At 36.1% G+C, this 21542-nt stretch overlaps 1 protein-coding gene across 1 annotated transcript in view; it reads left to right on the forward strand.

The window, feature by feature from the left end:
- LOC107738426 (SLIT-ROBO Rho GTPase-activating protein 1-like) overlaps positions 1-19465 on the forward strand; it is a 63392-nt gene extending 43927 nt beyond the window's left edge. The window contains exons 12-18 of the mRNA XM_016550194.1: positions 554-659; positions 822-1046; positions 4085-4164; positions 10262-10442; positions 12766-12903; positions 15469-15844; positions 17311-19465. Coding sequence (XP_016405680.1) covers positions 554-659; positions 822-1046; positions 4085-4164; positions 10262-10442; positions 12766-12903; positions 15469-15844; positions 17311-17697 — 1493 coding nt within the window. The 3' untranslated portion in view covers positions 17698-19465. The remainder of the gene's footprint in view (positions 1-553; positions 660-821; positions 1047-4084; positions 4165-10261; positions 10443-12765; positions 12904-15468; positions 15845-17310) is intronic.
- The last annotated feature ends 2077 nt before the right edge of the window (positions 19466-21542 follow it).

Below are 21542 nucleotides of genomic sequence, written 5' to 3' on the forward strand. Positions count from 1 at the left end.
AAGACAACATTTTCTTATTTTTGTTTCTAGCTTAAGTTTTCCATCTAATATTTATATTTTATTTTGTTTCAGCTTTATTTCAGCTCCCCAATAGTTTTAGTTTTAGTTAACAATAACAACACTGCAACAATTTCAAAAATAAGTCATGTGTTTTCCACTGAGAGTTGGCTATTGGAGGCGTCCTTTTGCAACATGACAAGGTTGGCACAGAGTTTAACTTTGTGTGATTGAACAGCGGTCCAGAGTTATTTTTCCCCCCACATAATGAGCTCAGCCTTATAACTCCATGAATAGAGCTGCAGTGATGTGGTTATCAGTGAATTAACACGTTCAGATAGAGGAATGTCATTAGATACTCAGGGCTGCTAAGTGCTGTGAATGACCATGGCAGTCCTGAATAATCATTTCTGAATGTCATGGCAGGACAAGTATGTTTCTAGGACTCCTAAGTGGGAGACTTGCATATATATATATATTTATATATTTTTTTTTTCTCTTTGATTTTTACTTGATTTCTCTTTTTTTTTACCCTTTCTCTGTCTTTCTCTTGTAGGAATAGACAATCTGTATGAGAGAGCGCTGTATATACGAAAGATTCTTCTAACTGTACCCAGATCAGTCCTTGTGGTCATGCGATATCTGTTCGCCTTTCTCAACCAGTAAGTCTGAATGTTTCACAAACACACAGATGAATGTCCTTATGGAAATGCTTTTTCCATAAATGCTTAAATTAACAGTTCTTAAAATGAAAATATACAAGAATGTTCTTGCTTTTTTGCTGGTTGCCAGATGTCCTAATAGCTTGCTTGTTTTTCCTGCAGCTTGTCCCAGTACAGCGATGAAAATATGATGGACCACTATAATCTGGCCATCTGCTTTGGCCCCACCCTCATGCCCACTCCAGAAACTCAGGACCAGGTCTCCTGCCAGGCCCATGTCAATGAGGTCATCAAAACCATCATCATCCATCACGAGACCATCTTTCCTGACGCGAAGGAGCTTGACGGCCCCATGTACGAGAAGTGTATGGCAGGCGGAGACTATTGGTGAGTGCTGAGATGTAATGGTGATGTTGGTTTTAATTATTTATTGATAACTGTCTGGGCAACTGCATGTAGGTGGGTGAAGGAAGTGTTTATAAGATAGATGTTCATGGGTTGCGCAACCTGAGAGATGAGAATCGAGACAGTGTTTGAGCTTGTTAAAGTTTTAGACTTTATTGTATTTTTGAGGATTAGTGATGGTATCCGGACATCCATGGCGTGACTCGAATGAAATAAAAGAAATGATTAGTCAGTGCTATAGTGAGTCACTTATTTTGTTAGCACAGTTTTTGGGTGGGACCTCTTTGTTTTGAAGATCATCTGATCTAGTTGATCCAGGAGGCGAGCATAAATCCTCATAAAATATTTGGAATAAAAGTAAAACAGGTCAAAAATGCATAATTTATAGAGATAGTCATCCAGAAATGGAAATTCTGTCATCATTTACTCACAATCCAGCATCATTTTATTATTAATAGTGCTCCGTTTGCTATTATTATTATTAAAATGTATCGCATTTTTAAGGGCCTAAACATGCTTGAAAACTCATGAAATTTTACACACACGCCAGAAGTGGCGAAAATTTTCGTCTGATATATGTTTCAGAAGTGGGTGTGGCAAAATGGCTCGACAACGCCACCTATACACTTTCAACGAAGTACCCCTCGAGCTACGTTTTACGTACATGTATGAAATTCGGTAGACGCATGTAACACCAATACCTACTCTTGGAGCCAAATCCAAAACCCAACAGGAAGTCAATTATTTTGAATTTTCTCTGCTCTGGGTGTGTGTTCACGGGGTGTGTGTGTGTTTACTACTCACTGTTGTGTGTGTGCACTTGTATGGGTTAAATGCAGAGCACCAATTGGCTACACGTCTCATCACTTTTTTCAAATTTTGTGTCAATTTTGTGTCAGGCATTGTAATCCAACAAACTCCTAGAGATTTAATCAAATTTTAATCTTGAGTTTCCATGTTTGGTTAGAGTCCTGTCCTGAACACATGCCCATGCCCATGTCCATGCCCATATTCTGTTACAGTCATAGCGCCACCTTCTGGCAACAGGAAGTGACATGTTTTGCTCTGTAACGAACTCCTCCTAGAGAATTAAGGACATAAAATTATATTTGGTCAGTCTAATCTAAAGGCCTTTGCGATGTTAAATTGCGAAGATCTTGAGTTTTCGTTAAAGAGCGTGTCCGTGGCTGCCTGACAAATTTCGATGTTTCGCCATGGAAAAGGAAGTTGTTGTAACTCAGCCATACAATGTCCGATCTGCCACAAACTTCACACGTTTGATAAGAGTCCTGGACTGAACACATCTAAAGACCACTATTCAGTTATATTCACAGCACCACCTGCTGGCAACAGGAAATTACTTGTTTTACACTAACTTAAACATGCAATGTCTGATCTGCCCCAAACTTCACATGTTTGGTAAGAGTCCTGGCCTGAAAACATCTACATGCAAATATTCAGTTATAGTCATAGCGCCACCAGCTGGCAGCAGTTTTCCTATGTGAAAAGATGAGGTGCCTATAGTGAGCTCTTTAGTTAAGGTGGGACATTTTTTAGAGGCCGAAAGGGTTTCGAGATCTTCAACTAGGTGAGACAGACTGAAACCAATTGAAACTAATTGCTGCCATTAAGGTAAGGAAAGATCGTCAGCCAAACCAACGTTAATTTCTCCCAAAAATTCGCATGGATGAGAAGAGGAAAGAGACATTTTCCACCAGCTCCACAGCTGTGTGTATATGTTGGCTAGTGATTTTGTTGTCTCAAAGAGAGCAGCCTAACTCCCACAAGTCTTCATCCCCCAAACTGAAGCAAAACACCTGCCACTGCAAGCATCTATACTTCAGCATTTCAGATATTACATCTTAAACTTCCCGCAGCCGGTTCTCATATTTTCCCCTTTGGTAGTGTGGCATGCGGGAGTGGCAGTGCTCTGTTTGAAATTGCTTTACTGTGTGTCAGAGGTAATCTGCATGGATGTGAAGGGCATTAGTGCCAGTCTCAGTAGCCACGCTGTGCCACTGACAGAATCCCAATCACCCTGCCCTACTCCTCTTGAATACTAATGACAGCCTCTGTACTTTTTGCTTGATGCTGAGTTTTACTCTGGCTGTGACTTAACTCTGTGTTGCCCTGTATAAGCATTTACATACAAAAATAAATTACCATTTAAAAGTTTTAAGTCATTAAGAATTCTCTTAAGACCACCATCATTTATTTGATTAAACATACTGTAAAAACAGTAATATTTTTAAATATTATTACAATTTAAGGTAGCTGTTTTCTATTGTGATATATTTTAAAATATCATTTATTCCTGTGATGGCGAAGCTGAATTTTCACCAGTAATTACTTCAGTCTTCAGTGTCACATGATCTTTCAGAAATCATTCTAATATACTCATTTGGTGCTCAAGAAACATTTCTCATTAATGTCAATTTTGAAACAGTTGAGCTGCTTAATATTTTTGTGGAAACCGCAATACATTTTTTTCAGGATTCATTGGTGAATAGAAAGTTCAAGAGAACAGCTTTTCTTTGAAATAGAAATCTTCTGTAACGTTATAAATTTTGATCAATTTAATGGGTCCTTACTGAATAAACGTATTTATTTCTTAAAAAACGAAATCTTTCTGACCCCAAACTTAACCCCAAAACAGTAGTATATTTGTATATTAGGATGCACAAAACCAGTCAAAAGTTTGGTCCAAATTATGTAGTGACCAATAAATGTTAAACAAATTAAAACTATGTTATATATTTTAATATTTTTTTACTTTACTTTTTAAATGTTTTATAGTGATTTATACATATAGACAGACTTCACAGTTTGTGTATATACAAAATTCGTTTCAAACATTAAGCACATGACTTTAGAACAAAAGGTTTTGAAGCTCATCAGAAACATTTAATTATCTGACTTTTATTATTAAGTCCTTAAATATTTGGTTATAGTTCCTATAAACCTACTATTTGGCAAAAATAATTATTTGTCTTGATTTATTTATTTCTTTTCTTCTGCAGTGAGAGTCCATACAGTGAACATGGAGCTCTTGAAGAGGTTGATCAGGATAGAGGAGCGGAGACCCACACCAGTGAGGATGGTAAGTTTATTTTGTTTACCACACCCTGTAGTAGTATGTACAGTATGGCAACCCATACCAGTTTATGTAGGTTATACATTAAGAAAGCACTCTGAGGTCATAGGAACAAGGTTAAGTCATCTTTTCCTGTCCAGTCATTCTTCTCATTGGCTCAGATTGGCTTCGGCCAGTGAGCCTCCTGATTGATTTTACTTCATATAACGTTTTCTGACACGGCCAGTCAAGGGTTAATTCCTGCTTGCCCTGACCTGGGTAATCACTTTCTCAGCTCTAAATGAAGTGATCGTTAAAGAGCAGAGAACTTCGTCCAACTCTTTGGTCCTCCTTTTTGTTTTCTAATCCTTTGGGAAGGGAGACAAATCCGTAAACAAAAGAAGAGGGTTTGAATCAAGTTTGAATCAAGTGAATATGCTTTCCACTGTGCTACAGGGCAACATAGACCAGTCTGTCATTGCTGTAGGGCAGTTTGCATTAAAAATACATGTGGAGTTCTCACCAGTCTGGCTCAAAATTGAGTTCTTTTTGTTGCTGCATGTAGTTTTATTATGGAAAAATGTTCTCTAGAAGTTCCCAAAGCTCACTGTCACAAACAAAACTAAAACCAGATGCTCGGCCCATTGATGACAAATGAACCAATTCCCATGTGTAATCTGAGAAATAAACTGCAAGTGTCAGACTGAAAACTCAACTCAATCACGTGGTTTGTTTTTGTCTTCTGTACAGTCTTTCAAAAGAACCGAAAGGAAAATGTTGCTGCTGACCTGTATGTTACCCCACTGAAAATAGACACATTTCCTGCCTCTCTCCGTCTGTACCTGAACAATGCCTGTTTTCTATTTTGTTATTTTATAAGAGAAGTGGGAAGTCTGCTTTTTCCATACCTAAGATTTGTCAGACAGACAAAAGCCAAGTTTATTGTATTATTTAAGAGCGAGTGTCTGTGCAGGGAGTCAGATAAATGCTAGGACTGAATCAGAAATACCAAAAACACAACTTGATTAGAAAGTAGTTGCTTTGAAGTCTATTTTTGTTTTTGGAGCATGAAAACAAATGGCAATAGACTCTCCCTGTAATTGCTCAAATGGGAATTATTTATTTGACTAAGGCAAGAATATTATTGTTCATTCTTGTGTATTAATTATTACTCAAAGACTAATAATTTGTCCCTCACTGTTTGTGCTACGAACATGAAAGATACCTCAAATTGTGCTGCTTGTTGAGAAGATTTGTGATAAAACTGACCATAAAATAGACTTAAAAGGTCCCCTGAAATGCTTAGACACATGCAGCGTTACTCTGTGTTGATGTCATTTTAACTGAAAAAGGCAGACAGGGCGGGACATATCAAGCAGCCCCGCCCCTTTTTAAAATAGCCAATAGCGTTCGTTTATATCACAGCTTGGGCTAGAGCCGTTCTGAGCCGTTGAGCTCCGTAAAGCCGCATTTGACAGGGTATGCCAGCCACAATCTCATCCATATTGCTATAAAATATAGCATTCTGTGTAGAATTCAAATAGCTCTGATACATTTTGTGGTCTGCGCCGACTCGCGCATGTGATCCACTCCGTGCTATCGTGTCTCTGGACCGGAGCAGAGTGTGTGTGCGGTGCGGTGGTTAGCGTGACACAGCGATACCTCTTTTTTTCCTCAATGGAAAGCATATTTACACTGTTTGACTATACCTGTCCCCTATATAGTGCACGACGTGCCATTCACTGTACAGAAAATTCTAATTCTGTGGACAAGTGACCGATTTCAGCCAAGGCTTCAGCGTCTATAGTGTAGGGGGCGGGCGCTTCGGATTCTAGAGAGCATTTGATTGGACAAAGTTTGATGAGAAGCTGAAGTACGATGCGATTGATACTATCACCCAAAAAACTTTAATTTTGATTTCATGGGGACTTTAAGGTGCAGTTCCATAAGCAAAAGTTTGGGGAAATTTTGTGAGGAAAAAGGTCCAATAGTGTAGCGATTTTAACTTTGAAACCAAGCAGCTTTTTGTTGATTTTGAACCGTTTTGTTTTGCATTGGTAAACGCGACTCTTTAAAAAAAAAAAATAATAATTTAACTGTAACCTGTCACTAAGTGTTAAACTGGAACTGAGACTTGTGTCCAACTCTGACATAATGCCGCCATTATTCGTCCTGTCTCTCCTTCTCTCAACACTGCTGAACAGACAGATCTCATATTCACCAAGTATAAACAGAACCCAGAACCTCTGGTGTTCAATTTATTTCGGATCGGATTCATTGAAGGATATTACGCACAAACGTGTAATTTGTTCTTAAATCACTATTAGACATCCAGACATGCACATCTGCATGCTGAAGATTAATTTTGACTGTTCCCATCTTATTGTCTGTTTAAATTTCATGAACCTATAACATTTAACTGAGAAACCTGATACTTGTCAGGGTTTCCATTAACTAACACAGATGTCAAATATCAACGTCAGACCGAATAACTCACCTGAAAATTGTAAAATTGCTCTCAGCTTCCATGGTTTTGCTCCAAATATTTTCTTTATGAATGTATTGAGGAGGTTTTTCCCAGGAGAGGAATTATTATTCTCTTTCGTCACACTGTGAACATAGCTTATGTCCGATCTCACTTATGGGTAACTTGTGTGTTTTGTCTTAATAAGCAGTTTGGATTATATTCTATTTCTAAATCTTCTCTCAAAAAAGTCTCAGTTGGATATTTATCAGCTGTCGTTATAATGGAGACGTAAACAATCCTGCGGAACCGATGGCTGTACTGTTAACTTCAAGCATAATTATATCAGCCTGCTCAAACCTGTGACCAGTGCAGCATCTGTCCTCAATCACTGCGTCTGAATGGGATCGTCTCAGGGCCCATCTGGAAAACCACTTTGCCAAGTGATGGGACCCCTGCTATGCCTTTAGAGCCATTTATTCATTCAAGTGAACTGGAATAAGCAGACATAATGCTCTCTTGGGAAGAAAAAGACAAATCTCAGCATCTGTGAGAAATCGATGTACAATAAGAATATTGGCCGTTTTGGAAATGCTGGTTTGTGTGATATATTTGGTTAAAAGTTAACATGAAATCAAAAATGAGCTTATTTATTGTTTTAATTAAAAAAAATGTAAAAAAAATTATATTTCAAATAAATTCTTCTCTTTTGAACTTTCTATTCATCAAAGAAAAAAAAATTATGTCACGGTTTCCAAAAAATATAAAGCATCACAACTGTTTTCAACATTGATAATAATTAAAAATATATTTATTGAGCATATATCTTATTATCAGCATGTTAGAAAGATTTCTAAAGGATCATGTGACACTGAAGACTGGAGTAATGATGCTGAAAATCCAGCTTTGCATCACAGGAATAAATTAAGTTTTAATATAGGCTAAAATAGAATACAAATATTTTACATTTTAGAAATATTTCATAATATTACTGTATTTTTGAACAAGTATATCATTGGTGAGGATAAGAAAATTATTTTATAAACAAAAAAATCTATTATTAAATATATTTTTAAATTATGAAAATGTGTCTTAATATCTTATGCATTATTGCTTTTTAAGTCAATTTATCTTGGTTTTTTTTTTTTCAGTTCTTAAAATACAAAATTTTCTTGAATATTTGGGTTCACTATAAAATAAGTCACATTATATAATTCAAATGGGTATTGAATTCTAATTCATGTTGAGTTTACTTAGGATGTTTCTGTTTTACAACAAAGCTTTGTTGAAATGCCAGCCTTTGAGTAGAAAACCAAAAACATGTGGTCTTTGTTAAAAGACAGAACATTTCTTAACAGGCCCCTGATGATGTTGCAAAGAGCTCATTTTCTCTTCTAAATGGCAGCACTCCTGCAGTCTGCAAGCATGTCTCTATTAAAAACATTAAAAAACAGGAAATGCCGCTTACAAACAGTTTTCTACTCTGTCAGCCTTTATTCCTCCTGGGTCTGCTTGCAGCCGCGGGTGCTGGTGTGTAACTTACTGTTAGAGCAGTGTATGTTTAGCCAGAAAACCTAGCATGGGTTGTTAGCTCTCCTCTGGGGCAACAGGGAGTCCATATGGTACAATGTGTAATCAACTAGAGCAAGCGAGTGCAAGAACAGCATTAATGTCTGTGAATAAAAATAGTACCATAACAAAAGTTACAGTCTCTTTAATACAGACTTCCGAATGAGTTAAAAGTGTATCGTGAAGTGCCTTTGTGTAATTTAGTGAGCAAGGTTTTGGACAGTAAACAAATGAATTATTCTGGTCAGTGTCTGCATTTTCTTTCTTTTTTTAAATTGTTTTCTGAGCTAAAATCATACATAATTTAGGTAAATTTTTGACTGTTACTTTGTCTGCCTCCTGTCTTGTCAAACACTGTCCTTGCAGCACTATGATACATGAACAGGCTTTTGCAAGGACACTGAATGAATGACAGCGTCTGTCAGGCAGAGATGGAGGAGAGACAGGGACGTGTGGACAGTTGATGGCCATATTGATCTCCACCCCGTCCTCTTTATTAACAAGGTGCCTGGTCTCAGAGCATCCCAATTAATTCAGACAGTCAACAGACTGTCGAGAATGAAAAAGCATTTCCTCTTTGAGCTTGTGCTTCATGTTTTTATATTGCTTTTACTGTTCCTGTGTAAGATGGATTGTGTATTCTCTTTTGTCTGATTTGTTAGATGTTTTCCCTAATTTTTCTGTCTTTATTTGCAACAATGGTAAAGCTGTGCCTTTCTCCAGAGTTTTTTTTTGTTTGTTTTTTTTTGAATACTCACAATTATTGCTACATTTTCACTAACATTTTTGACAGTTTTGATGTTTGACTAATGACTGTAATGCATTACAGAAAGGAAAGAAATAGAAAAAGTCTTAGAAAAGACTAAACATATTCACAATATGCATTTAATTACATTTAATTTCAAGTAATTTTTAAGAGACAATTTTTTACAAAATTACCGTGGTGTTACCAGGGTTTTTTGGACATAGTAAAATGATAATACCATGATGGATGTGGACATGCTGGTAATAATGCTGGTAGTTAAATGAAATAATTACATATTTAAATATTTAAAAAATTATTTAAATAATGAAATATCATATTTTATTACATATTTACATGTACTATTTAAATATAAAAATATATAAATAATTTCTAAAATATAGAAAGCAAAACATTTTTTTTTTTAAATAACTTTAGGCTGTGCTGAAGGGATTGCAAGCACTGGCATTCCCCTTCAACTGTAACTTGATTTATAATTTAGCAACATTTTAATGAGACTTTTTTGGTTTTACAGAAAAGTACCATGGTGTTATGACCATAGTAAAATGGTAATATTATGATAGCTATCACCATCGTCACTTTTTTTAGTATATTTGCGTAATGTGTAAATACCATTGCACAAAAATATGGTATTCATTCAGTATCACAGTTTATATCCATTTATAAAAAGCACAGTGGTGCTCATAGATGCTGATTGGTAATTTTGCTTAAAATGTATTATTTTTATTTATAATTTTTGTTAAAGCTAATTTTATTCAATCATATATATTAACTAATAGAAATTTGTATTTAAATATTATTTAATAAATATAGTTTTAATTAAATATTGAAATGCGTCATTTGAAATATTAAAACATTTATATAAATAAAATAAATCATTATTGAATTTTTATATTTTTTGTAAAGGGTTGCAAGCCCTGTCGTTCCCCTTTAACTGTGACTTAGCTCATAATTTAGCATGGTGTCTTGTACCTTATTACTCAAGCACCATAGTATTGCCACCAATGTATCACAGTGCTGTTTTGTAAGAGGTGTTGCACTCATTTGGCAGGAGTTGTGATGTTGTTGGTAAGGTCCACATTGCCCGATTGTCCTGAAGATAAGAACAGCCCGTTCTGCCAGAACTGCAGCTACTTTGCATGCATTGAAGCCTGTTGGCTCTCTAATGAGTCCTTACGTATAGGGGGTCATGGTGGCAAAGGCATGTACAGCAGCTAATCAGAGACCCTATAATGTTGATGCATTGAAATGCTCTTATTCACATGTGACATCGGGTTCCGTTCTTCTAACTCACTGAATTAACCATGCTGTGTTTTTTTCTTCTACAGAGGGGGAGCCCATTGAAGCCATCGCAAAATTTGATTATGTGGGCCGCTCTGCGCGGGAGCTGTCCTTTAAGAAGGGTGCATCTCTACTGCTGTATCAGAGAGCGTCGAATGATTGGTGGGAGGGCAGACACAACGGCATAGACGGCCTAGTGCCTCACCAGTACATTGTTGTACAGGATATGTGAGTATCTCTACTGTTCTACCGTGATAAAAGAATATAAATAATAATAATAGCGCTTCAACAGAGTTTGATGTTATTAACCTTTATTTCACCAGGCAAGAAAATACATAGCACACAAATATTGGGCTGAATAGATTTACCTGTTTTTGAGTTTTAGTCTGTTTAGTCCTTTTCAGTATTATATAATTATAATTTATAATAACTCTACTTCAGATTCTAAATTTAACTCTCTGTACATAGAATAAAATTAACATAAAATGTAACAAATTAGAAATAAATCTGTAAGTTTACATAAATCAGAAAAAGATTTTACTGTTGTACAACACAATGTAGAAAATCTAATAACAAAATTAGGATAAGATATTATGTTTGTAAAAGGGAAAATGTAAGAGGCAATTTATTATTTATGTAGTATATATTAGGGCTGTGACTATAATAAAAATGTAACTAATTGCACAGATTTTTATGATTAATCACATATCAATTATTATTGTATATTATGTATATATTACTATATATAAATCATATATATTATTATATATAAATTATTATATAACAATCGTATGTAAAAAAAAAAATCACAATTAAACAATTTACATATGTAATTGTCATATTAATGTAGAATCATCATAAAATATTTTAAATAATATTTATTATTTATATTAATTATATTAAATAATATTTTAAATACAATTTATTATTTAGTATATATTAGGGCTGTGACTATAATAAAAATGTAACTAATTGCACAGATTTTTATGATTAATCACATATCAATTATTATTGTATATTATGTATATATTACTATATATAAATCATATATATTATTATATATATATTATTATATAACAATCGTATGTAAAAAAAAAAATCACAATTAAACAATTTACATATGTAATTGTCATATTAATGTAGAATCATCATAAAATATTTTAAATAATATTTATTATTTATATTAATTATATTAAATAATATTTTAAATAAAATTTTTATTGGCACCTGGGTAGTGAATTTATTGTTTGTTTGCTTTTCGTTATTATTATTATTTATTTTAATATTATGTTATTTTCCCCAGCCCTAGTATGTATAGTGTAATATTATTTCTTTTGATTTGTCCACTATTTTATTTTTTCCCTGAGCTTGTCACATTCTGGGATTGCCTTCTCCTCAAGAGATAAACAAGCTGTGTCCAAAATTAAGAATTTGCGACCATTAATAACATATGTTCTATATTACAATCTAGACATACTACATCTGCCTTTTGAATACTGTATATTTGCAAATACAGCTTTGATGTACTGCTTTTTGCATACTATGTAATATGGAAGTAGGCGTAGGGCATAAAATGCCTAATTTCAAGGAAATGTACCTATGAAGCCTTAAAATGCTGTCAAGGTAGGCATCTAGATAGATTTGGAACATAACTTGAGGCACATCTGAGTTTAGTTTCACCACTCTGCTGTGGACCATCTCCTCTGGTAAATCCCTTTATCGTCATGACAACTTGTTCCGCCTGGGCAACCATTGGCGCCTAGTTGAACAGATTATGACTCATAAGGGGGGCAAATCTAATGGATTGGGCACAGTACTGAGTGACGCCAACAACAGAACCCATACCAGCCCACTGTGTGTGTGTGTATCAACAATTCACATCATGACCCTCTGTTGATGAGTGTTCTTGGCTCGTGGCACTGAGAGAATTTACAGCCTGGTGTAGAGAGGGAGTTTAAGAGGCCCTAGACCAGCAGCGTCAGCCCCTCAGTCCTAATAACAATAATGTTTATTATTATTATTATATGGTCATATTGATATATAATCGCAAAAGTTTTGGACAAATTGTGCAGCCCTTTAAAAAAAATCTAAGCAAAACTGTAGCTTTTTTAAAATAATAATAATAATAATTATTTTATTATTATTAATATTATTTATTATTATTGTTATTGTTAATTTTTATTATTTCATATTGATATGTAATTGCAACATTTTTGTGTCAAATTGTGCTGCCCTACAAACAAGTACAGCAAACCGGTTGCTTTTTCATTTTAATCGCATTTTATCAGAAAAATCACAATTAGATTTTTTCCCCCAAGTCATGCAACCCTACGTTTAGTGTATTGGGGAGTATTGAGTGAAAAGGAAAAGCTCAGCGATACAAACCAACGAGTGCCCACCTGGGACTTTTTGACTTTTTTGAAATGTGTTTTGGTAGCAATCTGAGCTCTTCTTGTTGTCTGTCTTGAAACAGTTTGTGTTTAAACATTAAACTAAGCCTAATGCGTGTAAATGGGTTTTTATAACTGCTTGTTTGCTGTTTTTTTTACAGGGATGACACATTCTCTGACACTCTGAGCCAAAAGGCGGACAGTGAGGCCAGCAGTGGGCATGGAGGAGAGGAGAAAAGCTCCAGTAGAGACATTGGGTCTCCAACAGGCAGCAGGCTACCTGATGCCTACATCAGCAGGTGAGTGAACGAACCAGTGTTAATTTCGTTGCCGAATAATTTTCGTCAACGACATTGTTTTCACTGACGACAAACGAGACGATATGAACTAAAACTCTTTTTGAATGACAAAAACTATGACGTAAATCTATTGACATTTTCGTCAACGAATAAAAATGAGAGGAAAATTTTAGGGAGGGACGATTTGAGAAGAGATTCATTCAGAACGAATCTGCTGCGTGGTTCGGAGGTTAGATGCGTACATATCAACCGGCTGGACATAAGCTAACATACACTTGCTGCACGTCGCATAAAACGTTCAAAAATGTCAATATGTGGGAGTAAGAAAAGAGCAGACGTATGGATAAATCTGACGACGCAAGAGAGAACTCGATTCAGTCCGGTTTTCTGAGCGCAGACACTGAAGCATACACACACAGAAAGCGCGTCTCACAGCGCGCGAGTAGAATTGTCCGTTTTGACGAGTATTCACATAAACACAGCTGATTACGTCTTAAGTGAACGTAAACAGTAGGGAGCATTTTAGTCAAAAGACTATGATTAAAACTAAATCAAAATTTGCTGTCAAAATTAACACTGGAACGAACACATCCCAGAATTTCCTTGCTTCAAGCACTCCAAGACACTTAGGCTATTCAGTTACAGGAACAGTCAATTAAATGACAATCAAATCAAACAAATACCCTGTGTCAGCGCCAATGGCCTTGTGGTTAGTGCGACAACTCGAGTTTGATTCCCGTCTCAAGGGCCAATCCCGCTCCCCTCTGCCCAATGCTTTCCTGTCAGCTCTCTACTGTCCAATCACAATAAAGGCATAAAAGCCCATAAATATAACTTTAAAAAAATACCCTATAAGTAACAAGAACGAAGAAAGAAGTCCCCGTGTGGATTTTCTTGAAGCTGATTACATCAAGTCTTTATTTTTATTGTGTTGAACGGGGGAGCATTGTGACTCCCACGTTCATTCGCTCTATCCCTCTGTGTCGTGCAGCTATGATTCCTGCCTCTTAAATCTTTCAGTGCATTTGTCTTTATTTAGATGTTCTCTTCCTTCCATAAGTGCGTTTATCAAACATACTTCCTCGCGGATGAGGATAGCCTCCTCTGCAACTGTAAACCCAATGACATTATGGCAATCAAATCATAAAGTGGTGATCTCCAAAGACAAATATTCTCTTTGATATGTCAGCGCTAGTCCTAAGATGCGGTGGGCGCTCAAACACATGAACTCAGTATTTGTTTACATTGAGTTGGCCAGAATATCAGGATAAGCAGTGAGTGTTAGTGTACTGCAGTGTGATAACTGTGCACTGTGCCATAGAAATAAAATGACTCTGAGAGTTCAGTGTCAAATGCCGTTCAATATGAATTTGAATAATTAGTAGTTGTTCTAAAGCAGATTTATATGGTTTCCCATAAAAGTTCACCAGTTTTTCATGACCTGACTCTCTTTTGACACATTCCGTGTCTTGTATTATGCAGCAGTGCACCATTGAGTCGCTCCATGTTTTAATGTAGTGCAGGTCGCCCCCTGCTGGACAAATACCTCTACTGGTATTTAGATAAAATAACACTCAAATTCATTTCATTTCTATTTACTTTGATCATTATCAGCAGCACAGCTATGTAATTTATGAACTCACAATTTAGCATGTCATTACTGATTGCTATCTATCACGGACTGTCAAAATGATTATACAAGCATTACAAGAGCTCATTAAGTACAAGTTATTAGGCGGCTATGTTATGATAGAAATACTTCATCTTACTAATTAATAATTTATGTCTCTTCAACTATGTGCACTTTTGGCTTTAGAACATACAGTACTTACCGTTGGATACTTGCGTTACAGAACAGTTGTCTTTTTTTCCCCCTCCTAAACTGTGATTAGCAACTGTCATTTCCACCAGTATTATTTATATACTATTAGAGCATTTACTAATATTTTGAATTAGCTTTTGTATTTTCATTTTCATTTTCATTTTAGTAACTAAAAGTTTAGTTTTATTTTATTTTTAATAGCTTTTTAAATATTTATATTCAGCGTCTCTTTTTTGTTTTAGTAATTTTAGTTCTTCCACTTATTTCTTTCAAGGCAGTTTTTCTCATTTTCGTTTTTTTATTATATATATTTTTTTAGTTTAGGCTTTAATCTAATGTTTACATTTTCTTGTAGCTTTTTTGTTGTTGTTGTTTTTGTTTGTTTGTTTGGCAAATTTTTTTTTAAATAGTTTTAACTATAACAGCACTGCTTTCCACCACATCTTCGGCTTATTTTGTTTTTTAAATGTTTTGGAAGATTCTTTAGTCTTGCTAGGGCTGCCACAGATACTCTGGAGATGACGCTGATGCTAATTAAGCATGAACGCTGAAGCACACTTGATATTCCCAAATGCAGCATGTGATGACCAGTAATGTTTTTGAACCATGTCCACCACTTAACGTAAAGCTAACAGCATTTGCAGTGGTCTCCAAACCTCTCACAAAAGCTTTTAGTTTAGCCAGGTATGGAAATAGATTAATTACACACTTTAACGTGTCTTATTTCCTTTTGCTTTATTTAGCAGGTACAGGAAGAGAAGTGACCCCCCGACCCGCAGGCCTCCAGCTCGCCTCACTGACACCCACTGCTTGGTCCACCCCTCACAGGGCCACCACGGCAACCATAGCAGCCACGGTAGTCACGGCAACCCAGATTTGGGATCTCCAGTGATGGGCCACTACAGTCCGCGGGACCTGCTGAGAGGAAGAGGACACATGCCCATGGATAGTCCCGAGAGACGTCGACGGACCGGCCACGGCAGCCTGATCAACGTCAGCCGGCACGAGTCCATAAAAAAGATGGAGAGCCCTCCCATCCGCAGGTCCACGTCTTCAGGCCAGTACACAAGCTTCTCCGAGCCTCACGGCAAGAGCCTGGATCCAGAGAGCATCGCACAGGTCAGCGGGAAGCGAGCGACGACGCCCCTCACACCATGCGCTGCAGGCCCAGCCCTGTAACATAGTCAGTTACTGCCTCCTGTTACTAATGACTAATGCGTATCTGCAAAACACACTCACACACTCGGTCTCATTTATGAAGCACGAGCAAAGAAAATGTGTAAACCACTCAAAATTCTGTTTAAATGTGCTGTAAGCCAGTGCTTGTCATCCTTTTTGACTTCAAGGCCCCATATTGTCAAAGACAATGTCTGAAAGCTGACCAGCTAGGCTAATATATTTCCTTGCTTTATTTACAGAAACTCGGGAGTGTGAGTAGATTAAATATAATTAACCACAATTTATTTTGTGATGTTTCTTAAATTGAATGTTCTTAAGAGTTCTCACTCTTTTTGACAAATAAATGTACATGATTTTCCAGTCATTTGCGATGATTGGATAAGGATTTAAATAAAAAAATTTCTACCCAATAAAATAATTTAAATATTCATGTTGATTTATAGAAATGTCTATGACTTTTAAAATTATTATTATTATTATTTATATTGTTAAAACTCCTGGTTTTCCAAGACCTTGAGAACCCCCCCTCCACACACACACAGTTTTTTATAATTTTCAGCTGCTTTTGCTTATTTGAAAAGATTAAGTTTGCAGAGGCCTCCTTAGTGAATTAACATGACCTTTCAGTCATTCATGTTTACTGAATAAGGATTTTTAAAAGTATTTTAGCTCAAAAAGAGCAATTTCTACCCAATTAAATATTTTATTGATTAAATCAACTCGAGAAATGTATTTTCATTATAAAAATGTCCATGAGTTTATAATTTGTCTTATTATTTTTCTATGATTTTTTTTTTTGATATTTAATTTAATTGATTTATTTTAAATATAGAAATCACGTTTTTACAATTCTATGTTTTCCAAGACTTTGGAAAATCTGGTTGTTAAATAAAAATAAATTTTTGAAGCGGTCAAATTAAAAATAAGAATTTGTACCTGTTAATTATTTTAAAAGTTTTTTCTTTCCTTAAATAATTTTAAATGGCAAAGTTTCCTGAGCCCCTCTATTTTTCAAAATGTCTGACTAGCAAATAATTCACATAAATTCATTCTGCTTGTGTTTCATGAATAAGGCCTATTTTCATGTTTAAAATAGTTCTGAGAAAAATATGGTTTTATTGAGTCCATATTCTAGCCCCAAAAAAACTTCATGTCACACACTAAGTAGTATCCACTACTTTAAAAACTCCCCACTGGTTTCACAACAACATTTCCAGTGTCTCTTTAATACTTGTCTCATGTATTGTTTCATGTATACATCAGCTTTATTTAATACTAACAATCTGACCATTTCATGTTCACATATTTTATCTCACTAGTCATGATTCATCATGTTGTCCGCTTGTATTGCATTTGTTTGATGTTTATTATTATAAGCGCTCTAATGCTCTGTCTCTTTCTTGTAGGACATAGAGGAGACGATGAACACTGCTCTAAATGAGCTGAAGGAGCTTGAACGGCAGAGTTCTGCTAAACACGCCCCTGACGTGGTGCTGGACACCCTGGAGCCGATGAAGAATGGTCCCACCCCGGCCAGCTCCACCGAGTCCCTGAGCCAACTCCACGGGCTCCTGCTGCGGCCCGCCGTCAAAGAGCCGCCCATGCGCCGCAGCACCAGCTCCTCCAGCGATACCATGAGCACCTTCAAGCCCGCCGTGGCCCCGCGCATGGGGGTGCAGCTCAAGCCCCCCGCCCTGCGGCCCAAACCCATGGTGGCGATACCCAAAACAGGAGCAGCGCAGCATCCGGCGGCCCCTCCACAGGATCCACTGGACAAATCCTGCACCATGTGATTCATTGTGGGCGAAACGTTCAGGGACATGAGGACACAATGTAAGATTAGGACCACTGCTGTCAGAGCCAGATTTATAGTGGATTTTAATGCCAATGAACATAGTGACGTGTGGTTCTTTATTTTGTAACATTTCATTCACTTTAGCGAGTGGACTGAAGCAAATATAGATAACTAAAGATAATAGAAATACATTACTGTGGTTAATGAGGTGACTGTAGTTTTGAACTAGTGTGTATAAAATTCCAACACTAATATAGGGATTATTAATAAACTAGAATAACGTCGGTCACTAAGCATGGTTCTGAGGGAGGATAGAGTTAGTTACACAGATGTTTACTATTTCAGAGTTAGTCAATTCAAATGAACATTTTTAGATATTCTAGACACCTGCAACTAACGGAAAGCAGTTTATTTGCATCACAAAACTGTTTGCATGCTTGTCTGACACCTTATTTTTTCCCGCAATACTCTGTGTGAATAGATTAAGGAGTTGTGACAATGATATTAAAGAAAGCAACAAATCACTACAGCTTCCTACGGTATGTTGTTAAGGGTGACTTTCTATATATCAGTAGTTTACATCCACTAGAAAAACTGCTAAATGTGAATAATACAGAAACTAAGCGGGGTCTTTGGTTTCTCTGTTTACAGCATAAGGATTGTGGGAAATGTGTCTTTACATCTCAGAGTGTTTTCTAGTCAGGACTCTTTGAAATGATGTGTGGAATGTTGACGTTGGAGAAACACTGCCATATAAGGGCATGTGATGTCACATCTTCTGCTCGTCCTGATTGGCTGTCGATGTTATGAGCGATTCTAAGTTGTGTCAGCAAGGCTTTACTTTGAATATTATATTTTTGATAGTAATATTTGAATATATGCCCAGGGAGATTGTGTAAACCACATCCGCTTACATTGAAGAAACATTTTCCTAGTTTTTTTTTTCTTCACTTGATTTCTTATTTAGAAAGATAGAAATATATATTGTGTATATAAATGTACATCCACTAAACCTTTTTTTTTTTTTGTCTTTATGTTCATTACTTTCTCCCAGGAACCAACTGCTCACTATAAACAATATTTTTGTAGTCTCTTTCTGCTTAATTAGATGTAATCTGTGAATAGTCAAGTCTAGCTGCCAAAAAAAAGTATAAGTTCTTTAAGTGCTGCTTAGAGATTGATGCATATAGGCAACGAGAATCTTTTCCCTGTCAGCTTAGCTGTCTAAAACGCTCGGCTTGGTTCTATCCTATAAGCATGAACGATAATCCATTTAGTTGTCATATGCAAGTACTTTTCTAGAAACTTTTGAGGCAATATTTCTTGTTGGTTCACCAAACAAGGGAATGATCCCAATAGCCATGGACTCAGAGACTGTTACTGCAGTGCTTTCGTGGGATAGTGCTGTTTCTTATGTGTGCTTGAGGCCCATTAACCCTTCGTAATAATAACACACACAGCACCGCACTCAAATTAAGTCAGTCACGCGAGCTACCCAAAGATAAAGAGTTATGTACAGCATCAGTCACTCCCATGTATTTGCACTCCAAAATTAAAGATTTGGGATTTCATATACAGTATATGAATCTGTGCATCGACATTCACATTATTATGACAGTTTGACAATAACTTAGTGTGTGTGTAATTGTACTGTATTCACTGATGATTATACAACAGTTTACTCATATTTAGGTAGAATATGCTATGAAATGTGTTTGGCTGATGTTACACAATTGTCCATCGCTGAACCAAGGGGATAAACTGTACCAACTTTAAGAAAAATATAAGCAATGCCTGTTTTTAACATACTAAAGCCTTTTGATTACCGATTTATACTGAACAATATTACAAAGGATTTGTTAAAGTGTTTTTATTTTATTTTCATTTTTAAGAGTGTGCATTAGGTAAGTCTTGAAATGTTCTCCCTGCAAAACTGCACACAGTAGCAGAATCTCTGTACTTAATTGCTGTTATATCAGTGTCCATGTACATCTCTGTACTATGTACTTGTGAAAGTGCCTTTAAAAACTGTTTTAGAGGAACTTCATCCAATCGTCCTCTGTGCTGTGGCATTCTTATTTCAGATCCACTATACCGAATTGCTATAGGGATTACGGTAAATAAATTATTACTAACGTTGTTCTGTTTATTAAGTTGTAAGAATGATCAAATAATAAAGATACTGCTCATCCGTTGTGACATTGCATTTTTATGTGAGACTGTATATTTGGCATGCGGCATCCTAACAAGTTGTAGAGCTCTTGGAGGACTGCTCCATCTTTCTAATAAAGAACATAGGTTGGTCAGTTCACTGAGGTGTTGGCTTGTGTCTCCTCCTCAGACAGTGTTGTTTTCATAATGGTAAGATTGTATGTGATGACATGAAATCTTCACAGCGTTATGCTTTCTCTTTAGCTTGAGCTGTAAAAACAAAGACAGCAGCTTAATGATTTCGCATTCTAGGCATGATCATTTCCCAATTGTCATAGCTAATGAGGAAGGAGCATAAGAGCATTTTGAAAAACAAGATCTGTTGAAACTTGGTTGTTCTAAACCAGTGGTTCCCAACCCTGGTCCTGGAGGCACCCCAACACTGCACGTTTTGCATGTCTCCTTATTCAAAAACACCTGATTCAGATCATCAGCTCATTAGTAGAGACTCCCAAGACCTGAAATTGGTGTGTCAGAGAAAGGAGACATGCAAAATGTTGGGAACCACTGTTCTAAACAACTGTTGTTATGGCTTCTTTAACCATTCCATTGAAGATACAACATAACATTTACCAGTTCAAACTGACCTGACGTTATAAATCACAGCTCAACTGTCAGCAAAATGTTCCACTTAACAATTGTTCTTAAATCAATTTATAATGAGATTCCACATGCGATCACACTTCTTATGTTGTCATCTCACGCTAATAACATACATGAAATTACATTTTGTTTTCTTATTATTGTTATTGTTGTTAATTACCAAATTCTAACAAAACAATCAAGTGACAGTGACATGGGATGATGTAATCAGATAGAGAGAGGAAATTAAAAACAGACATTTCACCCCTTAACTACCCTGGAATAGACTTGGTATCATAATATACTTGGTAATTTTAGTTAAAACCTGGGATTTTTTTAATGCCTTTTTTGTTTTGTTTCTTTGTGATGTAAAAAGGGAAAATACTTTACCTCAATACCAAACTAAATGAAAACTAAAATTAGGCTGTCACTCTTAATTTGTGGATATGAAATTTGCCAAACAAGCTCAAGATTTTAACAGCATTGTCCAAGAGGATACAATCAATTCAAATTCAATTCAAATTTATTTGTATAGCGCTTTTCACAATACACATCGTTTCAAAGCAGCTTTACAGAAAATTATTACAAGTGTGATCACATAATGATTACAATATAGAGAAAATTTGGCAGTTGTGCATATCGATTCAAGTTGGCATCATCTGGGGTCCTCGCAGAGGTCATCTCTTCATAGGTTGGGTCATCTGAAGTCTTTCTTTGAGGCTGGATCCACACTGGAGCTGGCGTAATCTCTAGTTACCTCGAGCTGGGTATCCCAAAAAGGCAAATGGAAAATTATTAGCTTAGCTGCTGTTCATGACGTTTCAAGCTAAAAAAAAAATGTTTATGTGAATTTTATCTGATATAATTAGGAACAAGGGTATGAGATTCATAAACTGCAAAGATAAACTGCAGTGCTTTACAACTATAGGACAGGAAGAGCTAAATAAACTTATCACTGCATCTAAACCAACAACATGCCTGCTAGATCCTGTACCCACTAAATTACTGAAAGAGTTGTTACCTGTAGCAGAAGAACCGCTTCTCAATATT

The sequence above is a fragment of the Sinocyclocheilus rhinocerous genome, unplaced genomic scaffold (genome assembly GCF_001515625.1).
Source record: "Sinocyclocheilus rhinocerous isolate Xijiao unplaced genomic scaffold, SAMN03320098_v1.1 scaffold975, whole genome shotgun sequence".
NCBI classification, from domain to species: Eukaryota; Metazoa; Chordata; class Actinopteri; order Cypriniformes; family Cyprinidae; genus Sinocyclocheilus; species Sinocyclocheilus rhinocerous.